Here is a 21,699-nt window from a genome sequence, read left to right as displayed (position 1 = left end):
AACTAAAGAGAGCAACACTGTAAAGAGATTTGTATGGTGGGACACACTGGATTTTCACATTAATAAGAATTATGAAAAGAACAACTTAATTAATTGATTGTGGTTAAATATCACCAAAGAGAAGAAGTTGTGCAATCTTACACATTTATGGCTCATATTTTCAAATTCTTACATTCAAAAAAACTTTCACAATAACATACACCCTGTCAAAGTAATAATAATTATTGAATGATGAATCATTAAATATGTGCACCAAATATCATGGCAATTCTTTCACCCACACATACAGGCATTTAGGGGTGGTGTCTAAGTCTGGCATTTTGATAGAGGTACAAGCAAACAATATTTTCAGTGCCAGTGCATAACTATGGAGAAGTGATGTAGTGCATATTACAAAGACATTATGATTGATCAAAATATCAGCCACTTACAGCTTGAGTAAGTAACAAAATATTTAGCACAGCAATGTGACAGGATGATGTGATGACATATGTACCAAAAATAAGAGATAAATATCAACATCCTATCTTCATATCATCTTTCATCACCTTTTAGCACACTACGAAAAGCTACTAACATTCTAACATCTTCTAATATATTACAGTGTGTAAAAGAATACATCCAAAAACTGTTGCGATAATACAGATATTTTATTGATGGACTGACACTGGTATACCTAGACCATACCACAAATATTGCCTAAAAAATACAATGTCTGCTAGCCAGTGCAGAGGTAACTTTATGACAACAAGTTTGTCATAAACACAGTTTATGGTTCAACCACATGAGAGATGACATATGACTCCTCTGTTTTTATCTGAAACAGAAACACTTCTTATTAGCAAAGGATCTTAATCTGTGGAAGCAGTTAATGAAACCATCAGTGGTGTTGGTGGTCCTGTTATACAGCAGCCATACTAAAGGCCTGGTCACACCAGAAAGTGGTATGGTAGAAATAATCTTCTTCTTTGCAAAGTATGTGGTGCTAGAAGTTTTGTGACATAGAGAATATACTATCAGAGCTAGTGAGTGAAGTGCTGTAGCTGGTGAACGAACCAGGAATTAGTGGTAACCCATAATTAATCTCTTGCAAATCAGTCACAGATTTCATGTCTGTTCTGTTTGCTCCACTTAAACTTTCTCTCTTTTTTTTTTTTTAAACCATTTTACACAATTTATTCAATAAAAAATAGTAAAAGGGAAAATAAAATTGTCTAAGCTGTCAGGGTGTAGCAATGTGGACACAGGCGCAAACAGGAGGCAGAGTTACCAAAATCAAGGTCCTTTAATCAAACGAGGTCGGAACACAGATAGGCAAAAAGAGAAAGCAACGGTACAAAAAGGACTAGAGCTGAGGCAAGGTCAAAAAACACAGGCAAGGGTCAAAACCTATGGCTGCTAGAGAACAGTATCAAACTCAAAGGCTGGTAGGTCTGGCAGAAACACAAGACGAACTGGCAGGGAGTGCAGGGAGACACAGACACTAAATACACAGGGGCAGGGCAGACAATGAGACACAGGTGAACCACATTAGGGCAGGGTAGGTAATCACCAGGAGGAGGGAGCACAGAAGGAAGGGGAAGACAAGACACCTGAAACAAGAGGGAGGTCAGTGATTACAAAATAAAACAGGAAATAAAACAAACACAACAGAACTACAAAAGAAAAGCCCTGGCTCAGAACTGACACCCTGACATAAGCTCAGCTCAGTGAAGTATCTAACAAGATGATAAGGTCACACAGTTTATTCAAAAGATGCATCTGTACCTGCAACTCCTCTTCCTCAATAACCACAGGAATTCCACTGGAATGAATTGACATAGCCATGAAATTTTGACATTTATGCTTACAACTCAGTGTTACCCCCTACCCCCCATCATTTGACTTCTCTAAATGATGTCTTCATTTAGAGAAGTCTAAACTATAGCTGATGACCTGATTGTCATCTTCTATCCATATCGGATACACTTCAGGTGGTTTTTGAAGAAGTGAAGCAGCAGTTTGAATGTGTTGTCGCTCCTTGAGGAGGCTCTGAATTTGGCGTAGCGAGCTGCATCTGGGTTTTTGCCTGTTTTGGGCTGATGGCCAATGGACACCTGGCCACACGTGGCCACCATCAAGGAGCCCAGCCCATCCATGAAGAACTCTAGAATCAGTGAAAGATATTTACCCTTTTAGAAAAACATCTGCTTGTATCATGACTCACAAAAACTTGAAGGATGTGGACTTGGTGTCACAACTCTGTTTGGGGGTAAACCTACCTGAGTGTGCTACCCGCTGGAGCTTAGGATCAAAGCCCACTCTCTGTACAGCATCTGTACGAGCCAGGAAGAAATTGACCACCCCACTGGCCAGATAGCACTCTGGGTAGCCAGGAAGTGAATGGAATTTTCCTTTAGATTTTCTGTACAGACACCCACCCTCCATTTCCTCTCCTTGTTCGTAGAGAATAGAGAAGTAAAACTGGTTCCCTTGTACTGATCCTCCCACCTGATGAGAACAGACAAACCACATACTATGATAGGCTCTAATTGTCTAATCAGTTGTTTAATCAAAGATTAAAATCAGAGAGGACTCAGAGTCAGATATGAAACTGGAATATGTGCAATAACAAGTGAATAACATAAAACCACTGTAACTCCACTGAATACATGACAAAAAAATCTGTTCAAACCTGATTACATAAATAATACATTTTACATTTATTTAAAACAGCCGACACTGTCAACTATTTTGCTTTTTTAGATTTATTTTCTTTCAAAAACTCTATTTGTTTTAGTCTGTATTCAATAAGCTTAAATAAATTGTTCTGCATAAAAGTTCTGAACTCCTAGAGCGCTTTTCTTCAGCTCACAAGATTTTCATCACAAACACAAGCCAACCCCTCAGACATTATCCATTTTATTCTCACCACATCCAGTTCTGGGACCGCCTCCATCACCTCCACCATCTTCTCTATCTTTGTGTTCTCCGTAAACACAAAGTCATCGTCCACCCAGAGGAAGTACTTGGTGGTTACCTGGGAAACAGCTAGATTCCTGCCAGCAAACCAGCCCTGAGGGAGGAGACATTTTTCACATCTGAAATCTTTTGTAATGTTCATTTCATTTGACAAATGCAATTAAATGCAGAACACAGAGGAGTTGATGTGATGTCAAAATGTTGTTAAACTTTTGAAAAAAGTAAAAAAAAATGAACTGTTCCAAGGTAGTATATACATCTAAGGATAATCAGCAAAGAAGTTGCAGATGCTTAATATCCTTACCTATGATACCTGTAACATTTGGAACTGGTCTGATTCTTTCTGCATGTAGTTATATTGTACACCAATTAGCCATAACATTATGACCATTGACAGGTGAAGTGAATAACATTGATCATTTTGTAACAATACAATGTTCTGCTGAGAGACCTTGTATTCGTCTAGATGGTAATTTGACACCTACCACTGACAATAGCACAACCCACCCCCCACCCCCCATGGCAAATTCACTCCCCAATGGCAGGGGCCTCCCCAGCAGGACAATGCTTCAACCACAGAGAGTTTCAAGGAACATGAAAAATAGCGTAAGGTGTTGACCTGGCCTCCAAACTCGCCAGATGTCAATCTGATCCAGCATCTGTAGGATGCACTGGAACAAACCAGATCCATGGAGGCCCCACACACAAACCACAGGATCTGCTACCAACGACTCAGTGCTAGACACCACAGGACACAGAGGTCCTGTTTCCATGCCCTGACGGCTCAGAATTGTTTTGGCAGCACAAGGGGGAACTACACAATATTAGGGTCCCACAGATGTTGGATCACGTTGGGATCTGGGGAAGTTGTGGGCCAGGTCAACACATTAGGCTCTTTGTCATTTTCCTAGGGCCATTTGTGAGCAGTTTTTGCAGAGTGGTTGAAGCCTTGTCCTGCTGGGGGAGGCCCCTGCCATTGGGGAGTGCTTTTGCCATGAGGGGGTGTGCTTGGTCTGTAACAATATTTAGTCGGTGGTACGTGTCAAAGTAACATTGAGATAAATACCAGAACCTAAGGTTTCTCAGGAGAACATTGTATTGTAACCAAATAATCAATGTTACTCAGTTTACCTGTCAGTGGTCATAATGTTATGGCTGACAGTGCTGTCAAACATCACTCTCCAAAACATACCATACCCGGCCACAGCATTAAAAACAAAACAAAACAACAACAAAAAAAAAAAAACAGTTGACGTAACTGTTGTCTTTAACACTTTAAACTAATAAAACCTTTCGAAGTGTCTGACTGCCTTTTCACGAACCACACTATAATTCCATGTAATGCTTCCTTATGTGCTGTATTATTCTAAAGCATGTTCTTGTATTTGTTTGAAGATGGTTGATAGGTCAATATGTATCAAATATGATAGAAGCTAATGTATTGAATATGTAAGTTTGGTTAATACTTAATAGCCAAAATCAAATTCTATCAGTCTGAAGGGGTCTCTTGGTTTTATAACTGAAATGATTGATTCATGTCTTAAGAATTAAATTAATTGACATATATCTTTTGTAAATGCCACTTCAGACTAAAATGTCAAATAAAAGTGTATGTGTCTACCTGTGCTGGAGGCATGATGTAGTGTCGGATGTGTTCTCCAGTAATGTTCTCTGGTTCCAAGCTGTCATCTGCAATGATGACTTCTATGTTGCTATAGAATTGCCGGATACTGTTCAACAACACCTTCAGCTCTGTGTACCGCAGGAATGTTTTTGTGATGATGGTGACATGAGAGCTGATGTCTGACACACAGGGAAGTAGGCAAAGAATCATTTCAATAAAAAAGATAAGGGTTAGGGTTAGGGTTAGTACACAACCCTAGTACACAAGGCAGCGTGAATTTTCAGCAGGATTTAAAATGAGATTGCTAGCTAGTTATTGGAGCAGTTTTTGCAGTTTGCATTTCAAAAATGGTCCATAATGCCAGATGTCTTATTTTGACAACTAATGGAAAACACTTCCACCAACAAAATCACATTGAATTGAAAGGCTGTATGCCTAAACATACATTATTCAAGGCAAATGTGCCCCAGGCAGATATAACATATTTTTAAAAGTATGGGATGTTTTTATAGCACATACAGTAATTCAATTCAATTCAATTCAATTGAACATGGTGGGTTTCAGTTCTCTACATTTTTCATTGTCAGTGTATTAATTAATAGCATTACACTAACACTCTTATAACAAATAATACTAAAAAGTGTTGTTTGATGAGTGTAAAATCCTATATTAAATATTCAACTCTAAATTTACACATCAAATTTGCCTGTGAATGTACATCATGAAACTAGTCTATAGTCAGTCAGGGGGTCATCTTTGTGCTCCCTTTGTTATTTATGGTTTAATTTTGACTAGATTGCAGGACATTGCAGGACGATTTTCTGAAGGTTCCACACAGGTTCTTCCACACAGTACATAAGCAGTAGTTTCCTAACATAAATAACTGAATGTGAACTCGATTTTTAACTTCAGACCACTATAATGAGTGCCCTCCTACCTTTTCCCATGTCATACAGGACTGGTACATGAGGCTGTTTGATGGTGATGGGAAACACGGCTTCATGGTTTTCAAACTTGAAGGATGCTAAGTACAGAGAGAGGAACAGCTAGGTGGTAATAGATTAGCAAATTATGACATTTAGGAAACAAGGTTAACTCAGGTAACACATAAAATACAATTTCATTTCATTTTATGAATCGGTACTAATAACATACTCACTGGTTCCTAGTTAAATGTAGGTACAGTGACAAAGAACAAGACTACAGAGAACAACATATAATTTCAGTTTGTTACAATTGGGAATTATAGAGAAAAGGAGAGAAAAGGTGAACACTAATATTACAGCCCACATTCCTGGTTTGTACTGTGTAGTAAAACATCTAAATAATAATTATAGGTTACTCATTAAACATTAAAGATTTACTGTTTGAGCCACGTTTATCTCTGTGTTATATTATTATGAAATTATAAAGTTATAGTTTTTCCTCCTGAAATGACAATAGAAGCCCTCTATAGCTGTACACTTGAGAAAGATATGTTTGTTTTCTACTCACTGTCTCCCACTGGGTACCCACACTTTGGCCTTTTATCTAAAATGGCCACTATAGTTATATTTAACTACTAATAGGAACCAATAAATACTTTACTGATACCTGATTCACATAGTGAAATTACAGTGTAAAATGCTGTATTACCTGAAAAGAAGAACAATACGCAAATTGCCGTCACATTTTTGACTGAAACTAATTTCAGTAATTCTAGTTGAACATTCAACACAGACAGGAACACACTTTTATGCACTCACATTGGCAAGTGCGCTAATTCTTTTTAACTACATCTACTGTATCAGTACTTTTGCATTTCATATTGTGCTTTAAATTTCTGCCACTGAATTTAGATTTTTCAGATAAAAATTCTGTTTTCTGGCTCAGGTTCCATTTCTTGGACACATACCAAGGTCTCCAGTGTGTATATGGTAGACAGTGCTGGTATAGGACACTTTAGCCAGGAGGTCATTGAGTGTCAACAGGCTGCTGGACTCCATAATCAAGCTCGTCTGGCCGTCACCTGTCATTTTACCACAACATGAAAAGAGTTCATTTCAAAGGATTTTAACAAAATGACTCTGATGCTTTGAGTGCTTGATGCCAGCTGTATTCAGTTTGTTGAAATCACGCCTATCAAATGGCTGTGCCTTCAAAGGTAATACCAGTGTTTTAGCTCCTTAGATAAAAAATGATGGATGCTTGTATGACTTACAGTGATGTCACACGTTAAATGCATTTTCTTCCATATGACATGAAAAGCAACTTCAGATTATGAATGCTTTTCTTTAATACTCTTTTCAATGGTAATTTATCAATAAGTGACTGTATTTGCACTTTAATAAATTCTATACTTATCATACAGATTAGTGCTGACAAGCTGATAATGAGACAGTACAAATAATATGTAAGTATAATAATGTGAAACAGAAATGATAACAATATAAAAAGAAAAAAATGAATAATATATGGTAATGTGGATCATGTTTCTTCACAATAACAATGCTGCACAGAGAGAGAAGCAGCTCTATGACTGTTACTTCAAAAGAAGACAGTGAATGAGGTTTTTGATTTGAATACATGTTTTGTTTACCAGTTGTCTGTAAGAAGTAAGTTGACCCAGACTACAAACTATATTGTGTTAGTTCTGTTATTGGCATCTCACCTTGGACTGTTACCCCTTCAGCTGGGATCTCTGTGGACAGGATGCCTTTGGACACATTTAAAGATACCTAGGGTAGACACACCTGAGTAAACTAGAGAGAACTCAGAGTAAACATACCTGCACCAAGGATGCACAATCACAGTCTTTGAAGCTTTGTTGCTGTGTAGATCTTTCCACACACAACTAGCACAGGCTGCAAGAACAGGGCGGACAGTTACACCACTGCCCTTAAATTCAGGCTGCATTGGTTAAGAATTTTTGAAAGCCAAAAGTGATTTTTTTGATTCTTGTTCACAATCAGACTATAAAAAAATATTCATCAACTTTAAATTTTGACTATTCAGGTAAAGAATGTGTTTTCCTGACATTATGACAGGAACTCAGTTTTGGAGAAAGCAATACTGAAGACATGACAGCTTCAAATTAAAACTCAAATATTGGCTTTCAAAATCAAATCCATATGCATCTATTGCAGCAGTTTCAGGACCAGTATCCCTTAGTTGTAGAAGAATTCCTGCCCCTATCTCCAAGGTTAACACCAAGATGGCTGCTGTGCAGTGATGTTAAATGAAGTCATGGAAATACAGTAGCACTTTTACCAGCTGAGTAATTATTTCTATGGCAACAAAAGTCATTAGTGTAATCAATCTGATTAAATTATAACAGACCTTTGCCTTCCTTATTATACAGTTTTGTGTATGTTTCATGTGTCCAGAAAGTGTAATGTGATGTAATAGGATGACCTGCTACATGCAGCGTGTTTCATATGTAGTATATCCAATGTGTAGTACATTTATTATGAATTATTATGAATGAAGTCAAACATTCAGCAACCATCTTGTGTCAACCAAAAGCCAAACAGTACATCCATTTCATTACTTACCAGGCTAATTTGAACAAAAATTACCCATTTATTCATAGGATCACACCAACCTTGTAGCTGCTCCTTCGTTCTGCGTACAACGCTAAACCTGAAAGCGGAATGACCTTGTACTTTTTATACTTTCCATGTAAGGGCACACATCCATCTCAGTTATGCTACCCTTGATGTTAAGCTCTCATTGCGTCTGGAATACACCTTTGACCACTCAAAGCGCTTCAAATTACATTACAGCTTTTGTCCCAGCAAGGTATACGTCTGTAGTCTGTAATGCAACATTATTTTTCAGTTTATTTTTCCATACCTCAGATGAACCCAACCTTCTCAAACTTGTTACCGTTTTTTTATTTTGTTGTGCAATATAAAAACCTCAAACCGACAAATTGTCCCCTGAGTTACAATACATACAGACATACCTGGTATGTGAGTGGTAGTCAAAGGTTGTACTGTAAAACCCTGGATAGGATACTGTAGAGGAGAGTTAGGCTGCAGCAAATAGTAGTTTGGATAGTACAGAGGTTGTCCTGTTGGGGAGATGGTGAGGGTGGGGGTGGCGGGAGGAGGAGGAGGTTGGGTTAGAACACATGAATTTAAAAAAATTACATTGATTTTTCTCATAGTAGATGAGTGGTTTGCAGTTCACAATACAACAATGCAATGAGAGAATATTATCTTTGTAACAATGTAACTCTGTGGTAATATATTTGTGCAGCAGACTGTCCGGTTTGGAGACTGTAATAACAAAATGTCAGAAGATAGACTTATATTAAACTGTTACTAGAATTTGTCATTCAGAAAAAGTGTTCATTACAGTTTTGGTTTTCATGCACTGAGTCTGTTTTCTGGGCCCAGAAAAAAAGCTGTTCATTTAGATCCAAGGAGACTGACTAGACAAGTGTTATTAATTAGCAATATTTTACTTAATGAGGTAATAACCTAGTAATACCTTTGTGAAAAAATGGTAATGCAAGTAACGCTGGATTCTAAGTTCTGTAATTAGGGTATTGATGGGACAATAAACATAGTAAACAGGGTAGTATTAGGGAAACATATATGAGAGTAACTAGGGGACAGAACATTTAAGAACATGTTACGTGTGGTAACAATAGGCTAATCTGTTCACAATAATCATACTTCATCTGCATAATGTGCTCTCAGTAATAACTGGGTGTACAATCCTTGTAATTAAATGGTAATGGGACCACAAAAAGAGCATCATTCTACCTATACACTGTAATAGTTACTGTTTTCAGCACATTGATGGGATGATATAAGTGTGGTGATTCAGGAATTTATTATTAGTTATAATGTTGAAATTCCTTTTCTCTCCCTTACTACACACCACTCTTCTATTTCAAGGTAATATCATTGAAATTTTACTTCAAATGCTTTGACCTCTTACCTGGCAACACAAATGGCAGTTTTCAACCGTACATTTTTTCACCTCATTCATCATGTTTTCTCATTTCTGGTCTGTCTACCAGTTGCCAGCACCCACTACCCACTACCACTACTGTTACCAGTCAGGTCACTTTGTTTCAGTCTGTCCAGAAAAAGAGGCTCGCCAGAGAAAGAGTGGACATTATTAGATTTACAAGTTCCTCATCAGCTGCCTGTTACAGAAAATAAACACCAAATTTGAAAGTGTTGCTGACAAATCTGCCAAAATTATATGATGCAATCATGTCAACATGGAAGAGCCTCTCAAAAGTATATTTCCAACATCATGTGGAATCCATGCTAAGATGAATTCAGGCTGTTTTGAGAGCAAAGCAAGGCCCTATCCATTACTATTAATTACAATTAGAATTTAATTACAAAGTGCTCAGTGACTATATTACATTATTTGTTTTGAAAGGTACTATATAAATATTCTGAATTATTATTAATTATTATTATTAATAATTATTATTATTATTTGATATTACTCCCTTATTAACTTTGCTGCTGTGAAGAATTAAATAATTCACCCCATCCAACCATCCTAGCACCCACCCATCTACTACCTGGCCTTGTATTGCTGGAACTCCTTAGCTCGGCGTTGGGCCAGCTCCTCATACTGTTCCTCAGGGATCTGATCTTTCAGGAGCACTGAGCCAGCAGGACAAGTGCACGGACTGGGTAGAGGAAGATAACTGGGGAGTTGTGACCTGGAAGGATGAAAGTAATAGTAAGTTCTGAAGAATCACAATTCTGCTATTGTTTTTGTCCAACTATAAATTATGTTACTACACAACCAATTTGAAACAGCAAAAACATTCAAGGAAGTGTACTGCTATTCTATTATACATGATAAGGATACATTGTTAATTAATGTATTTGACCAGTCACAAAAATGTTAATTCTGAACTTTGTGTGCTATTAATTTGTGTAATCTAATAATAATAATAACAAATAATCTAACAAAAGAAAAAGAAAAACCAACCAAAAATAGGGCATTTATGTAAGAGAATGTGTTTGTTTTTTTTAATCTGTCAGCAATTTGCTCTTAAAATGAAAAGGATTTTCCATGGAAATACATGGGTGACTAATAACTGGAACACAATCAGTCACGTCAGTGGACTCCTATGTGTAATGGAATCGAGTTTACCACTACAGCAAATAACCAGACCCTTAGTAACGACCTAGCAACAGAAATGATTTTCTAGTCCCAGATGAGTGAACTCTGAGCTGATGTTAATGCTTTATCGAGTTAAGCATTAACGTCAGAGCTCAGAGTTCTCTGCGAGTCAGTTCTGAAGAGCTGATGCTAACCTGTGAACATTCCTGGTGCTCATCAGCATAAGGTGAAGGAGAACCCAAGAAATATTGAAATTATGTCAATGAATTAACAAAACATAATATGAAGGCCAGTATTTCCCATTCTCTCTCGCTCTCTGAAGGAGGGTATAATAAAATCATTCTGCAGCAGCTGTGCTGGTGGTGTGGACACTCACACACCAGCCTGTTGCAGCAGCTCAGAGGTAGATGCACAGCTGAACACTTTGAACAGGTTGTGGCATTAACTGTATTGAATTTGAATGCTGCTAGAGCTTTTTAACATTGAAAACTAGTGCCATAACCACATTGGTCTCTCCTTCACCCCCTTATACTGAAGAACACCGGACTGAAGAGCCGCTGTGACGGGCGCATACTGGGCCTTACAGCACCACAGAGTGCTGACCAGCTCCTCAGCGTCAGGTGAAAGGGAAAGAAAGCCTGGTGCAGTTGTGACAATTAATAGTTATATAATGTTAGAAAGCTGCATGCTAACTTGACACAACTCCTACTAAACAACTCATTTGGCATTTGAACATGTTTTCAATTGACACCGTGGGAGGTAAGAAATTTGTGACAAAAGCTTTATGCACGCTCAAAGATTGAAACAGAGCGGAAGAAGTCCTTCCTTAAGTCCTTAAGTCCTTTCCTATATATATATATATATATATATATATATATATATATATATAGTAAGCCATTACCAGGATGTCTGTGTGTGGGGGTGGGGTGGGAGGGTTACCTCATTTTTTGTGTAGTTGGAACTGGAACCTCCATCTTTAGCCCTCCAGGACAGCTATGGAATATTACAAAATAGAATATCAGCAGGCTGATCACACACACAGTGGCAACCACCCGAACCCGTGCTCCATTAAATACAGCCATCTGTAGAGAAACACACACATTTTTAAGTTTTGGCCCCATCATTCCTGAACTATGTGGTGTTAAAAATAGAAAAGAAACAGGCCTCCGAATTTCAAAATTGGTGTTTGGTTATGAGAGAATTTTTTAAGTAAAACTTTCAAGCTCATATCGCTAATTTTTAAATTAATCACTAAGGGGGCAAAATGCATTAGTTCAAAATTCAGTGTTTGTTAAACGTTTTCATATCAAATACTGGAGGATGAATGAACTAAGAGGGAATTTTAAAAACAATTCATCCTTATTATGTCATTGATTATTGCGCTCTAAGAAATGATTTGTTACCAGTAACCAGTACCAATGTTTTAAGCAGTTCAACTTATTTTAAGAAGTTGGTCAAAATCAAAATAACGAAAACTGTCTTGACTTAAATATGTATACACTTTGAATAAACATGTTTCCCTCAACATAACAATAGAAAAGTATTAGTGCAACTTGAACTTCTACTGAGTGTCATTCAAAACAGGAGGTGAACTTGTTTTGTTGCCACACCGTGCCTGCTAGGGGGAGAACCATTTGTATGGATTATCGTTAATGGCTTATGTTAGTTGGTGAGTAACTATTTTTCTTTGTTTCTTGCAGTAGCTACTAACTATATCGACACTACAAGAATTAATTTTTACACAACACTGAAAATTTAAATGAGCTTTGTCCTAAGCTAATTCAGCAACTGTAAAGTCAGTAGACTAGCTGAAGCATTCAAAGTAGTCTTTTCTGTTTTGTTAACAGCAGCAGATGATTGGCACTGAAATTATGCAGCATTAGGTGCAACAGGTTTAGTTGGCAGCAGCTGCATGGGTGGGCTGCTTGACATTCATGACTAAAGCCATAATAAATGTTGGTTCCTACAGATACTTTGATTTTAAAATGATGCATGTTGGTGTTTTAGCCTTAGAGTTAGTTTGGTTTGAGGTTAAAAATGGTTAACTGAGCCACAGTTAAAGGATATTCTGTGTCCAAGTGCAAACAGGAAACCAACACCACATTGTAGAAATGCCATAGTAAAACTTGTTATCTACCTGGAACATCTGGACACATTTTAGAGGTAAGTTAATGAGAGATGTTTTTTTCTGTTTAACAGTCTGCTGCATAATGTGTGACAGGTAAGCAGCGAGCACATTCCACATTGGCAATGAGTAAAATGGGTCTGTAGACACCACAACTCTTTTTGGTCAGTAATACTCACATAAAAACATAATTTGCCAGACATTTGGAAACTATAAGAATAGTATTACAAGTATTAGAAGAACTAATCGGTCAAGTTGTCAGACAACAGGAGGAGGATCTCTTCAAAGATCAGTTGGTAGGTAAATCAAATGCTTACATTCACACATACTGTACTTTTTGTTACTCTCCTTTTTAAATATGATGTCTTAAAACACTAATATTGATAGTGACCTACTTTTACCAGGATGGTGGTGCTATTACCAACAAAGTGATGAAGATTACCAGACTGAACCCAAAGTGCCATAACATCTGACCCAGCCAGCTCAAGGATCATGATTGAGGAAACAGAAGTTCTGAAAGACCTGGACATCCTCATAGCCTGTGCCTTGCTAATGTGGCTAATATACAAACTCAACCTCAGCTACCCAAAAGAACTGAAAAACTCTTGTTTCAAGGGATATTCCTGGAGTTGGATAGACTAAAAGCTGGTCTTAAGGTAATGTTACAAAAAATAAACTGATGCACTAAGACTGTGAAGAATTTGGTGGTCCTTAAATTCAGTAGGAAATGTTGCACTGTTACATGTTTGTTTTGTTGTGCAAGTTACAGTAGCTGTACTGTTGACAGTTGGCAGTTGTACACCTAGCCAAAACTACCATGTAGCCATTTGATGTGTTTTTGTCCAACACCAACAACTTCTCACATGTTGTACAGTGTTTTGTTTCTTCTTGTTTTGGTAAAAACTCATTTGGTTGAGTCAAAGTATTTTTGGAAGTGCTCATGTCTATTTTGTTTACACATGGTGGTATACAAATTACACATAAGTGAACATTGGTTTTGTAATAAAAGTGTGATCATAAAAGTGGAATTGCTATGTGTAATTTACTGTGACTAAGTGAAGTGAAATAAGTTACTCATAAAAAAAAATATGGTAACAATTTGCATTGACATTTCTGAGAAGAATGTTTAAAAAAGAGAGAGAGCGAATAGCTTAAATTTAAATAATTTGACCACTTAATATCATCAAAATTAAGTTGTTTCACCTTAACTACATTTTTAGAGAAATCAAGTTAATTGTAGTAACTGAGTTAGCTAAACTATAAAATTCTTAGCTTTTTTACTTAGTAGTGACTGAGCTGGAATGACTTAAAACAATCCATACAAATTGTTAGCTTAATGTTTTAAAGTTGTGCCAGTGTAATATTTTTTAGAGTGCGACCTTGTGTCATGATGAACAAACTCCTTTTAAGCCTGTAGAGCAGTACACTCTGCCCAGTTCACCAGGGGTGTACCAAGCCCATTTTGGTATTTAAGTAAAGCCAAAACCACACCACATTGTCGAGCACTTACAGGGTTTCAAAATATGAAAACGCCGGGTCAAGTATACTGCCAAGAGCAAATGACTTCACTCTTACGTTGAATCCACTTTTGATGTTTCCCACAAGCATCATGCACAGTTTTATTTGTCATACAGTGATCTATAACCACCTGCAATTAAAAACCACCACAGTGCCTGTAGGCAAACTTCCCCTGTAGAAACTTTGTGTTTGTCCAGGACATTATTGCGGAATGTAGATGTGTTGTTATTTTAAAATGTGTAAATGACTAAAGCTATAAATGATTAAAACAAAGGAAAAAAAGGATTAGCCCACCTTGCAGAATTTGGCACGTATTAATTCTCTGTTTATTTTTTCACCTTGGTTTGTAAAGAACTCCAAAGTATAGTCCTACTTGTTTAGCCACTAGTCACTCTGTTTTGAACTTAAAAAAAGAAAAGAAAAAAAAAGGTAACATTTTATGAAAAAATAAGGTTTTAATATAAATGTATTGAAATAACAGAGAAAAAAACAAAAGAAAAAAAAACAGCAAAACATCAGGCTTTACTCATATCCAAATTAAATTCCCAACATTATTTGGATTTAATAATCAGCACTCGAGGTGACAGAATGACAACATGAGAACCATCTGAGACATTACAGGCTATAGTAACATTATAGAAATAAAGAAATACTAACCATTTCCTGCGGCTCGGGTTAGGACAGGAATAAATCCGAGAGAGGAAATAAAGGGGGACAAAGGGGACATAGGTGTTGCGTAAAATCAACAGATGGCCCCACCCTCGTCATGTCAGGTAAGGAACGCCTCTGCAGCCCACAAGTTCAACTGTTATCTGTGTCCATAGGCTACACTGCCGCAGGTTAATATATATATATATATATATATATATATATATATATATATATATGGCACATTTTAATGCAACACACTTCAGACAGGACAGCAAATTAAATCAACTAATCATAATGTTATCATATTTTATGATAAAAACAGATCAAACTCTACTGAACTCAACAAACTCTCTCTGTTGCATCTCTTTACTGTCAGCTAGCAATATAGGCATACTCTGCTTGATCCCCCAAACTAGTTCCACATGCATGACCAGTGTGAGTGTGTATGAAGAGAATGAAAAGCATTTAAAACAGAAAAAAAACAGGTGCTGACATAGACCTAGTCCACACCTACTACTATTGTTTAAACAGGATTTTCCTCATTCTTAACAGCAACATGTTTGATCAAGGCTGCTCTCATGTGTTGCCCAAAAATTCATTAACACATTTTTAATTGTAAAATATTACTTCCCTAACACACTCAAGGCACTTTTCATATAGCACAGGTCTAGACTGTACTTTTTATATTATAATATTTACAGAAAGAGACCCAACAATTCCCACTATGATCAGCACCAGAAACCTTGAGCAGAACCAGACTCAAAATGTCACAGACATGGTGTTAGCTTACATTTAGCATATCTGATTTAGAGGTTAGCTACTGTATAAACACATTTTGATGTATTTTTTGCTAGTTAAAGTTTGGCTCAGATGCAGTAGTGTGGCTGCAGTGAGCAGGATTCTAGAAATTATCTGTGCGTGTGATAGAGGAATGCACAGTGGAGGGTAGAAATTCAACCAACGTTATGTTGTAAGATGTTTTATTTAAGTTCATATCAGTTCCCTGTTACAGGCTAACCTGCAATTGACAAAATTTCCAGTTTATTCCCATAAAATTCCCATATATCCCATTATTTCCCAAGGAAAGTTTCTAACTTTGAAAATTCCCCTAGTTCCCCAAGTCATGTTAAACATTTGCAAGATGCCTTTGTGTCACACACAGAGACACAACAATCCTGTTAAAAAACAGGGAATCCTGCCAGTCTATTGTACAGTATACTACAGTAAACTCCACAGCCCATAGTGTCCTCTTGTAACTTGGGCAGTTAAAGTTAGATGTCATGTTGTTAGCATCACAAGAACAGGTTTATCATATAGTTCCCTGCCAACTCTCACCCAGTGAAGAGCAACTTTGTTATTATCTGTTCCTTTTTCAGTTTGTCATGTCTCATGTGTGTAGTGTAGTGGGAGGGAGATACAGGGAATGCCGTCCGCCCACTTATTTCAGCATGAAGAGAGAACAATTTTACTGTTAAACTGGTGTTATTAGCAATTGAAAAACAGGTATAACACACAAATATCTCTTTGTAATTGCCTACATATAAAAACACATATAAAAAGTAAAACACTGATGATAGTATGATCGTGATCATCCTGAGATACTGCCACCTATTCGTGAAAAAAACGAGAAGAAATGTGATTCTAGGCTACACAGCTCTTTCTAATTTATGAACCCCGCGTTAAAAAGAGTCGCCAGAAAAATATAGTTTTACTATCGTTAAGATGTCAATTACAACAATGTTGGAACAACATCAGTTTCTTCTGAGACAGCCAGCACCAGCAACGTTCACACACATTATAATTGTTGTTATAATTGGTGTTGATTTTTGTACTTGATTAGCAATAGTTTCCCAACCTTATCTGGCAAACATTTAAGCCTTTTGTGTGTGTGTGTGTTCGTGTGTGCAGTATTCTTTTTGATGAGGTCATAAAATCAGCTTCCCCCCAAAATACTACACCACTGAATAAAACTGATCCACTGTAAAGAACTATAATACATTCATTAATTAATGATAACATTCTTTTTTTGTTCAAATTATGAATTATTAACCAAATTTGAAATACAACCCTTAAAATAGAATCACAAAGTGTATTTATATATTTTTTAAATGTTATTTCTTGACTGATTGTTATATTTAATCTTTCCAGTCATTTGTCTCCAAATATATATATATATATATATATATATATATATAAAGTGACCAGAAAGTGGAGTCCAGAGTGCAGGTTTATTGCTGGGTCAGACTGGTGTTGTACAGTCTGATGGCTGTTGGAATAAATGACCTGTGTCATTTATAGTGCTCCTTCTTGCACCGTGGATGCAGCAGTCTGTTACTGAAGGAGCTACTCAGGTCTCCCATAGTCTCATGCAGTACTGTACCCTGTGGGGCCCCCATGCTGCAGACCACCACATCAGACACACAGTTGCGAAGCCTCACATGCTGCGGTCTGTTGGTGAGGTAGTCGGTGGTCCAAGCAGCCAGGTTACAGTCCACTCCAGCTCCTTCCAGCTTCCCCCTGAGCAGAGATGGTTGGATGGTGTTGAAAGCACTGGAGAAGTCGAAGAAGGTGACCATCACAGTGCTTGCAGTGTTCTCCAGGTGTGAAAGGCATCTGTGCAGCAGGTAGATGACAGCGTCTTCCACACCAATGCCAGGTCTGTAGGCAAACTACAGGGGATCCATCGCATCACTCACCAGGTGTCGGAGGTGGCTTAGGACGATCCTCTCCATTGTCTTCATCAGGTGAGAGGTTAGGACTACTGGCCTGAAGTATTTCAGCTCACTGGGATGCACAGTCTTTGGAACTGGGACCACGCAGGATGTTTTCCACAGGAGTGGAACTCTCTCCAGACAGAGGCTCAAGTTGAAGATGTGCAGAAAAACCCCACAGAGCTGATCTGAAAAGTCCTTGAGCAGTCTGGCACTGATGCCATCAGGGCCCATAGAAAATAAGAAAATAAGCTTATGTATTGCAGAAAATAAGCTTCACAATCAACAAAAGTTTATGATATGTAAACATTTTGTTCAGCAAGATAATCTTCACAAATACATACACCACCCACTTTGATGTTTTTTGAAGCCTAAATTTAATAATTAAAAAGGTAATATTAGGCTATAAACGAACTACACCACAGTTGCATGACATCATGACCTCATGCATAAGCTTCTAACTTGTAATTTGATTTAGCCACTTAACTCTTCTACAAAAGTCTTTCTTCTTAAAAAAGAACACACTTTGATTAAAGTTAGTGTTTGAAAGAGCATAAATATAAATACAACGAGACTGTAGAGGTGGACTGATGAGTAGATCACTTTTTGTCTGCAGCATTATAATGTCCACAACCTCTGTAGTTCCATTTAGCCACTTGTTAGTGGCCATCTTTTCTAAGACACATAAAAGCTTAAAAAGTCAGAGGTGGAGTATTTTCTTACTGGAATAAAACATGAATGTGTCTTGAGCTTGTGTTACTCACAGACCTTATTCCAGGTATTTAACCAAAAAGCCCATACAAAAAAGGCTAAGCTATCCATATCAATCACCTTATTATTATTATTATTATTAATATTTGGAGCTAGTCTGTCATGCCAGGCCTCAGTACGCCGCAAGATTGTGAATTTGCGCGGTGCTGTGCAAGGTTCTAGATACTCAGCTGAACATGAGAGGCACAGAGAAGCCTGCACTTCAGCAGGCAGCAGTAATGTCTACAAACGATATGACATCACCGTCAAACACGATGCCTCGTTGTTGTGAAATGCACACCTGAGTCACCATAACAGCATAAAGTCTCTCATTCAAAAGCAAGGTTGTTTCACAACCTGGTAGCTTTACCTGTTATTCGGGATTTTGGTAGTATTCTGCATTTAAGATAAGAACTTTGGAAAGATCAAATGATTCGGAAAACCTCACCCTCGCAGGAGAATTGATTCGACAGTCAAAACACAGTTAGGAAAGAGAGAATAACAAGTTAAGAAATTACTATACAATAGTGATAATAATAAATACATAGTGGGTGAATAAGTTAAAGTGTCATGTTACTGAAGTGTCATAGTAATAGTAACATAGTAACATCGCACGCAATTCCCAGGTGTGTGTTTTGGTGGGGTGGGGTGCGGTGTATATAATAACGTGGGTGGGCGCAGTCAGTCAGTATATGTCTATAGATTTTCATCATGGGTAAGGGCGAGTAGCAAAATATCCCGGAACGAGAGGCTGTTTTCATAAAATGTCTTTTTTTTAACCTGCGGTAGTGTAGCCTATGGACACAGATAACAGTCGAACTTGTGGGCTGCAGAGGCGTTCCTTACCTGACATGACGAGGGTGGGGCCATCTGTTGATTTTACACAACACCTACGTCCTGTTTGTCCCCTTTTATTTCCTCTCTTGGATTTATTCCTGTCCTAACCCGAGCCGCAGGAAATGGTTAGTATTTCTTTATTTCTATAATGTTACTATAGCCTGTAATGTTCTCAGTTTGTTCTCATGTTGTCATTCTGTCACCTCGAGTGCTGATTATTAAATCCAAATAATGTTGGGAATTTAATTTGGATATGAACCAGTAAAGCCTGATGTTTTGCTGTTTTTTTCTTTTGTTTTTTTCTCTGTAATTTCAATACATTTATATTAAAACCTTATTTTTTCATAAAATGTTACTTTTTTTCCTTTTCTTTTTTTTTTAAGTTCAAAACAGAGTGACTAGTGGCTAAACGAGTAGGACTATACTTTGGAGTTCTTTACAAACCAAGAGGAAAAAATAAACAGAGAATTAATATGTGCCAAATTCTGCAAGGTGGGCTAATCCTTTTTTTTCCCTTTGTTTTAATCATTTATAGCTTTAGTCATTTACACATTTTAAAATAACAACACATCTACATCCGCAATAATGTCCTGGACAAACACAAAGTTTCTACAGGGGAAGTTTGTTCAGAGAACAGCTGTGAGGAGTGCCTCAGAAAAAACCAGTCGTCCTTAAATATAAAGATGAGTTAAGCTAAACTGGCATCATAAAATCTATTTTTTCTGTATTTTTTCTTTGTAAATGTAATCCATTTTAAAAGTGTTTTGTGTTCCTTCATGTTAGTTATTTACAGATTCCTTTTACAAAGCCAGAGAATGTTCATGTTTTTCTTTCTTCTGACCTTTTACTTACTGGAAAGATAAACCGGTTTTTCTTTTTGTCCAATGTATTAATATGCATGAATGCGCAAATGACAAACAGGACTTTCCAGTAGCCTGCATAGAGTTCATGAGAGGAGAAAATCGAGAGGCAAATCGCCTTGGTTACAGGTCTATTTATGTGTATCTGAGGGTATTGAGTCATTTCTTAGCACTTGTCATCGCTGAAGTAGGAGGAGAGCTGATCGCTGCGTTTATGGTCACGAGCAGCAGTGTGCAATCAAGGTGCACACACACACACACACACACACACACACACAGAGAGAGAGAGAGAGACCTCTCCACGCCCATTCAACTGCAAATGGCGTCTTTTTTTTCCCCAAATCGTTAATATAAAACTGTCAGATCTACACTGACAGAAACGTTAAAATAATTCCAGAAATATATAAATTCAACAACCATTTAATTCTGCTTTATTTGGAGCCTACAGGCACTGTGGTGGTTTTTAATTGCAGGTGGTTATAGATCACTGTATGACAAATAAAACTGTGCATGATGCTCGTGGGAAACATCAAAAGTGGATTCAACGTAAGAGTGAAGTTTGCTCTTGGCAGCATACTTGACCCGGCGTTTTCATATTTTGAAACCCTGTAAGTGCTCGACAACAATAAGTCTCCTCTGAGGGAAACTCCACACGAGGAGAGTTCTGTGTTTAACTTTAATATATCCTGTTTCTTCTGATCCTAGCCCATATCCATTTAAATCTCAGGCGTGGCTCAGGCTTGGTACACCCCTGGTGAACTGGGCAGAGCTACTGCTCCACAGGCTTAAAAGGAGTTTGTTCATCATGACACATGAAATAAGGATTGTTTTAAAAATTCCCTCTTAGTTCATTCATCTTCCAGTATTTGCAATGTAAACGTTTAACAAACACTGAATTTTGAACAAATGCATTTTGCCCCCTTAATGATTAATTTGCCAGTGGAGTGGAGCCAGCTCTGCATTGTCCTGTTTGTAATTCATATATTTTTGAATTAGTTTTTGTCTTTCATTTAGTGAAAATTAGTGATATGAGCTTGAAAGTTTTGCTTAAACAATTCTCTCGTTGGTGAATCTCTCATAACCAAACACCAAGGCCTGTTTCTTTTCTATTTTTAACACCACATAGTTCAGGAATGATGGGGCCAAAACTTAAAAATGTGTGTGTTTCTCTACAGATGGCTGTATTTAATGGAGCACAGGTTCGGGTGGTTGCCGCTGTGTGTGTGATCAGCCTGCTGATATTCTATTTTGTAATATTCCATAGCTGTCCTGGAGGGCTAAAGATGGAGGTTCCAGTTCCAACTACACAAAAAATGAGGTAACCCTCCCACCCATCCCATCCACCCCCCAACTTTTAGAATCTGCAGCAGTGCTCTGTGTTCATCTTAAATTTATGTCTGTTAAAATTAGAATGGTGATATATTTTAATGGTGGGTGAAAAAGGATGAAACGTTTATAGAAATTTCTCAAAGCAGTCCTGCAGCACAGAAGTTAGAAGTTTTTTTGGGCTTAATTATAAATGTCTTGCCTGTCATTCAGTCCATTCAAATACATATGCAAACCAGATGAAGC

General features: G+C 37.5%; 1 protein-coding gene across 1 annotated transcript; it reads right to left on the bottom strand.

Annotated features, from left to right (window-relative positions):
• Window positions 1-453: 453 nt before the first annotated feature.
• On the bottom strand, window positions 454-15,062 carry LOC108898568 (beta-1,4 N-acetylgalactosaminyltransferase 2-like). Its single transcript, XM_018698492.2, is given in 13 exon segments — window positions 454-2,146; window positions 2,262-2,490; window positions 2,912-3,055; window positions 4,583-4,764; window positions 5,523-5,609; window positions 6,480-6,593; window positions 7,236-7,302; window positions 8,169-8,206; window positions 8,532-8,598; window positions 8,600-8,639; window positions 10,122-10,265; window positions 11,615-11,668; window positions 14,976-15,062. Coding segments are annotated over 12 exon segments (1,344 nt in total). The 5' UTR covers window positions 11,650-11,668; window positions 14,976-15,062; the 3' UTR covers window positions 454-1,949.
• Window positions 15,063-21,699: the final 6,637 nt, after the last annotated feature.

Source organism: Lates calcarifer, linkage group LG11, assembly GCF_001640805.2.
Source record: "Lates calcarifer isolate ASB-BC8 linkage group LG11, TLL_Latcal_v3, whole genome shotgun sequence".
Taxonomy (NCBI): Eukaryota; Metazoa; Chordata; class Actinopteri; family Centropomidae; genus Lates; species Lates calcarifer.
This window is presented reverse-complemented; position numbering and strand designations above follow the sequence as displayed.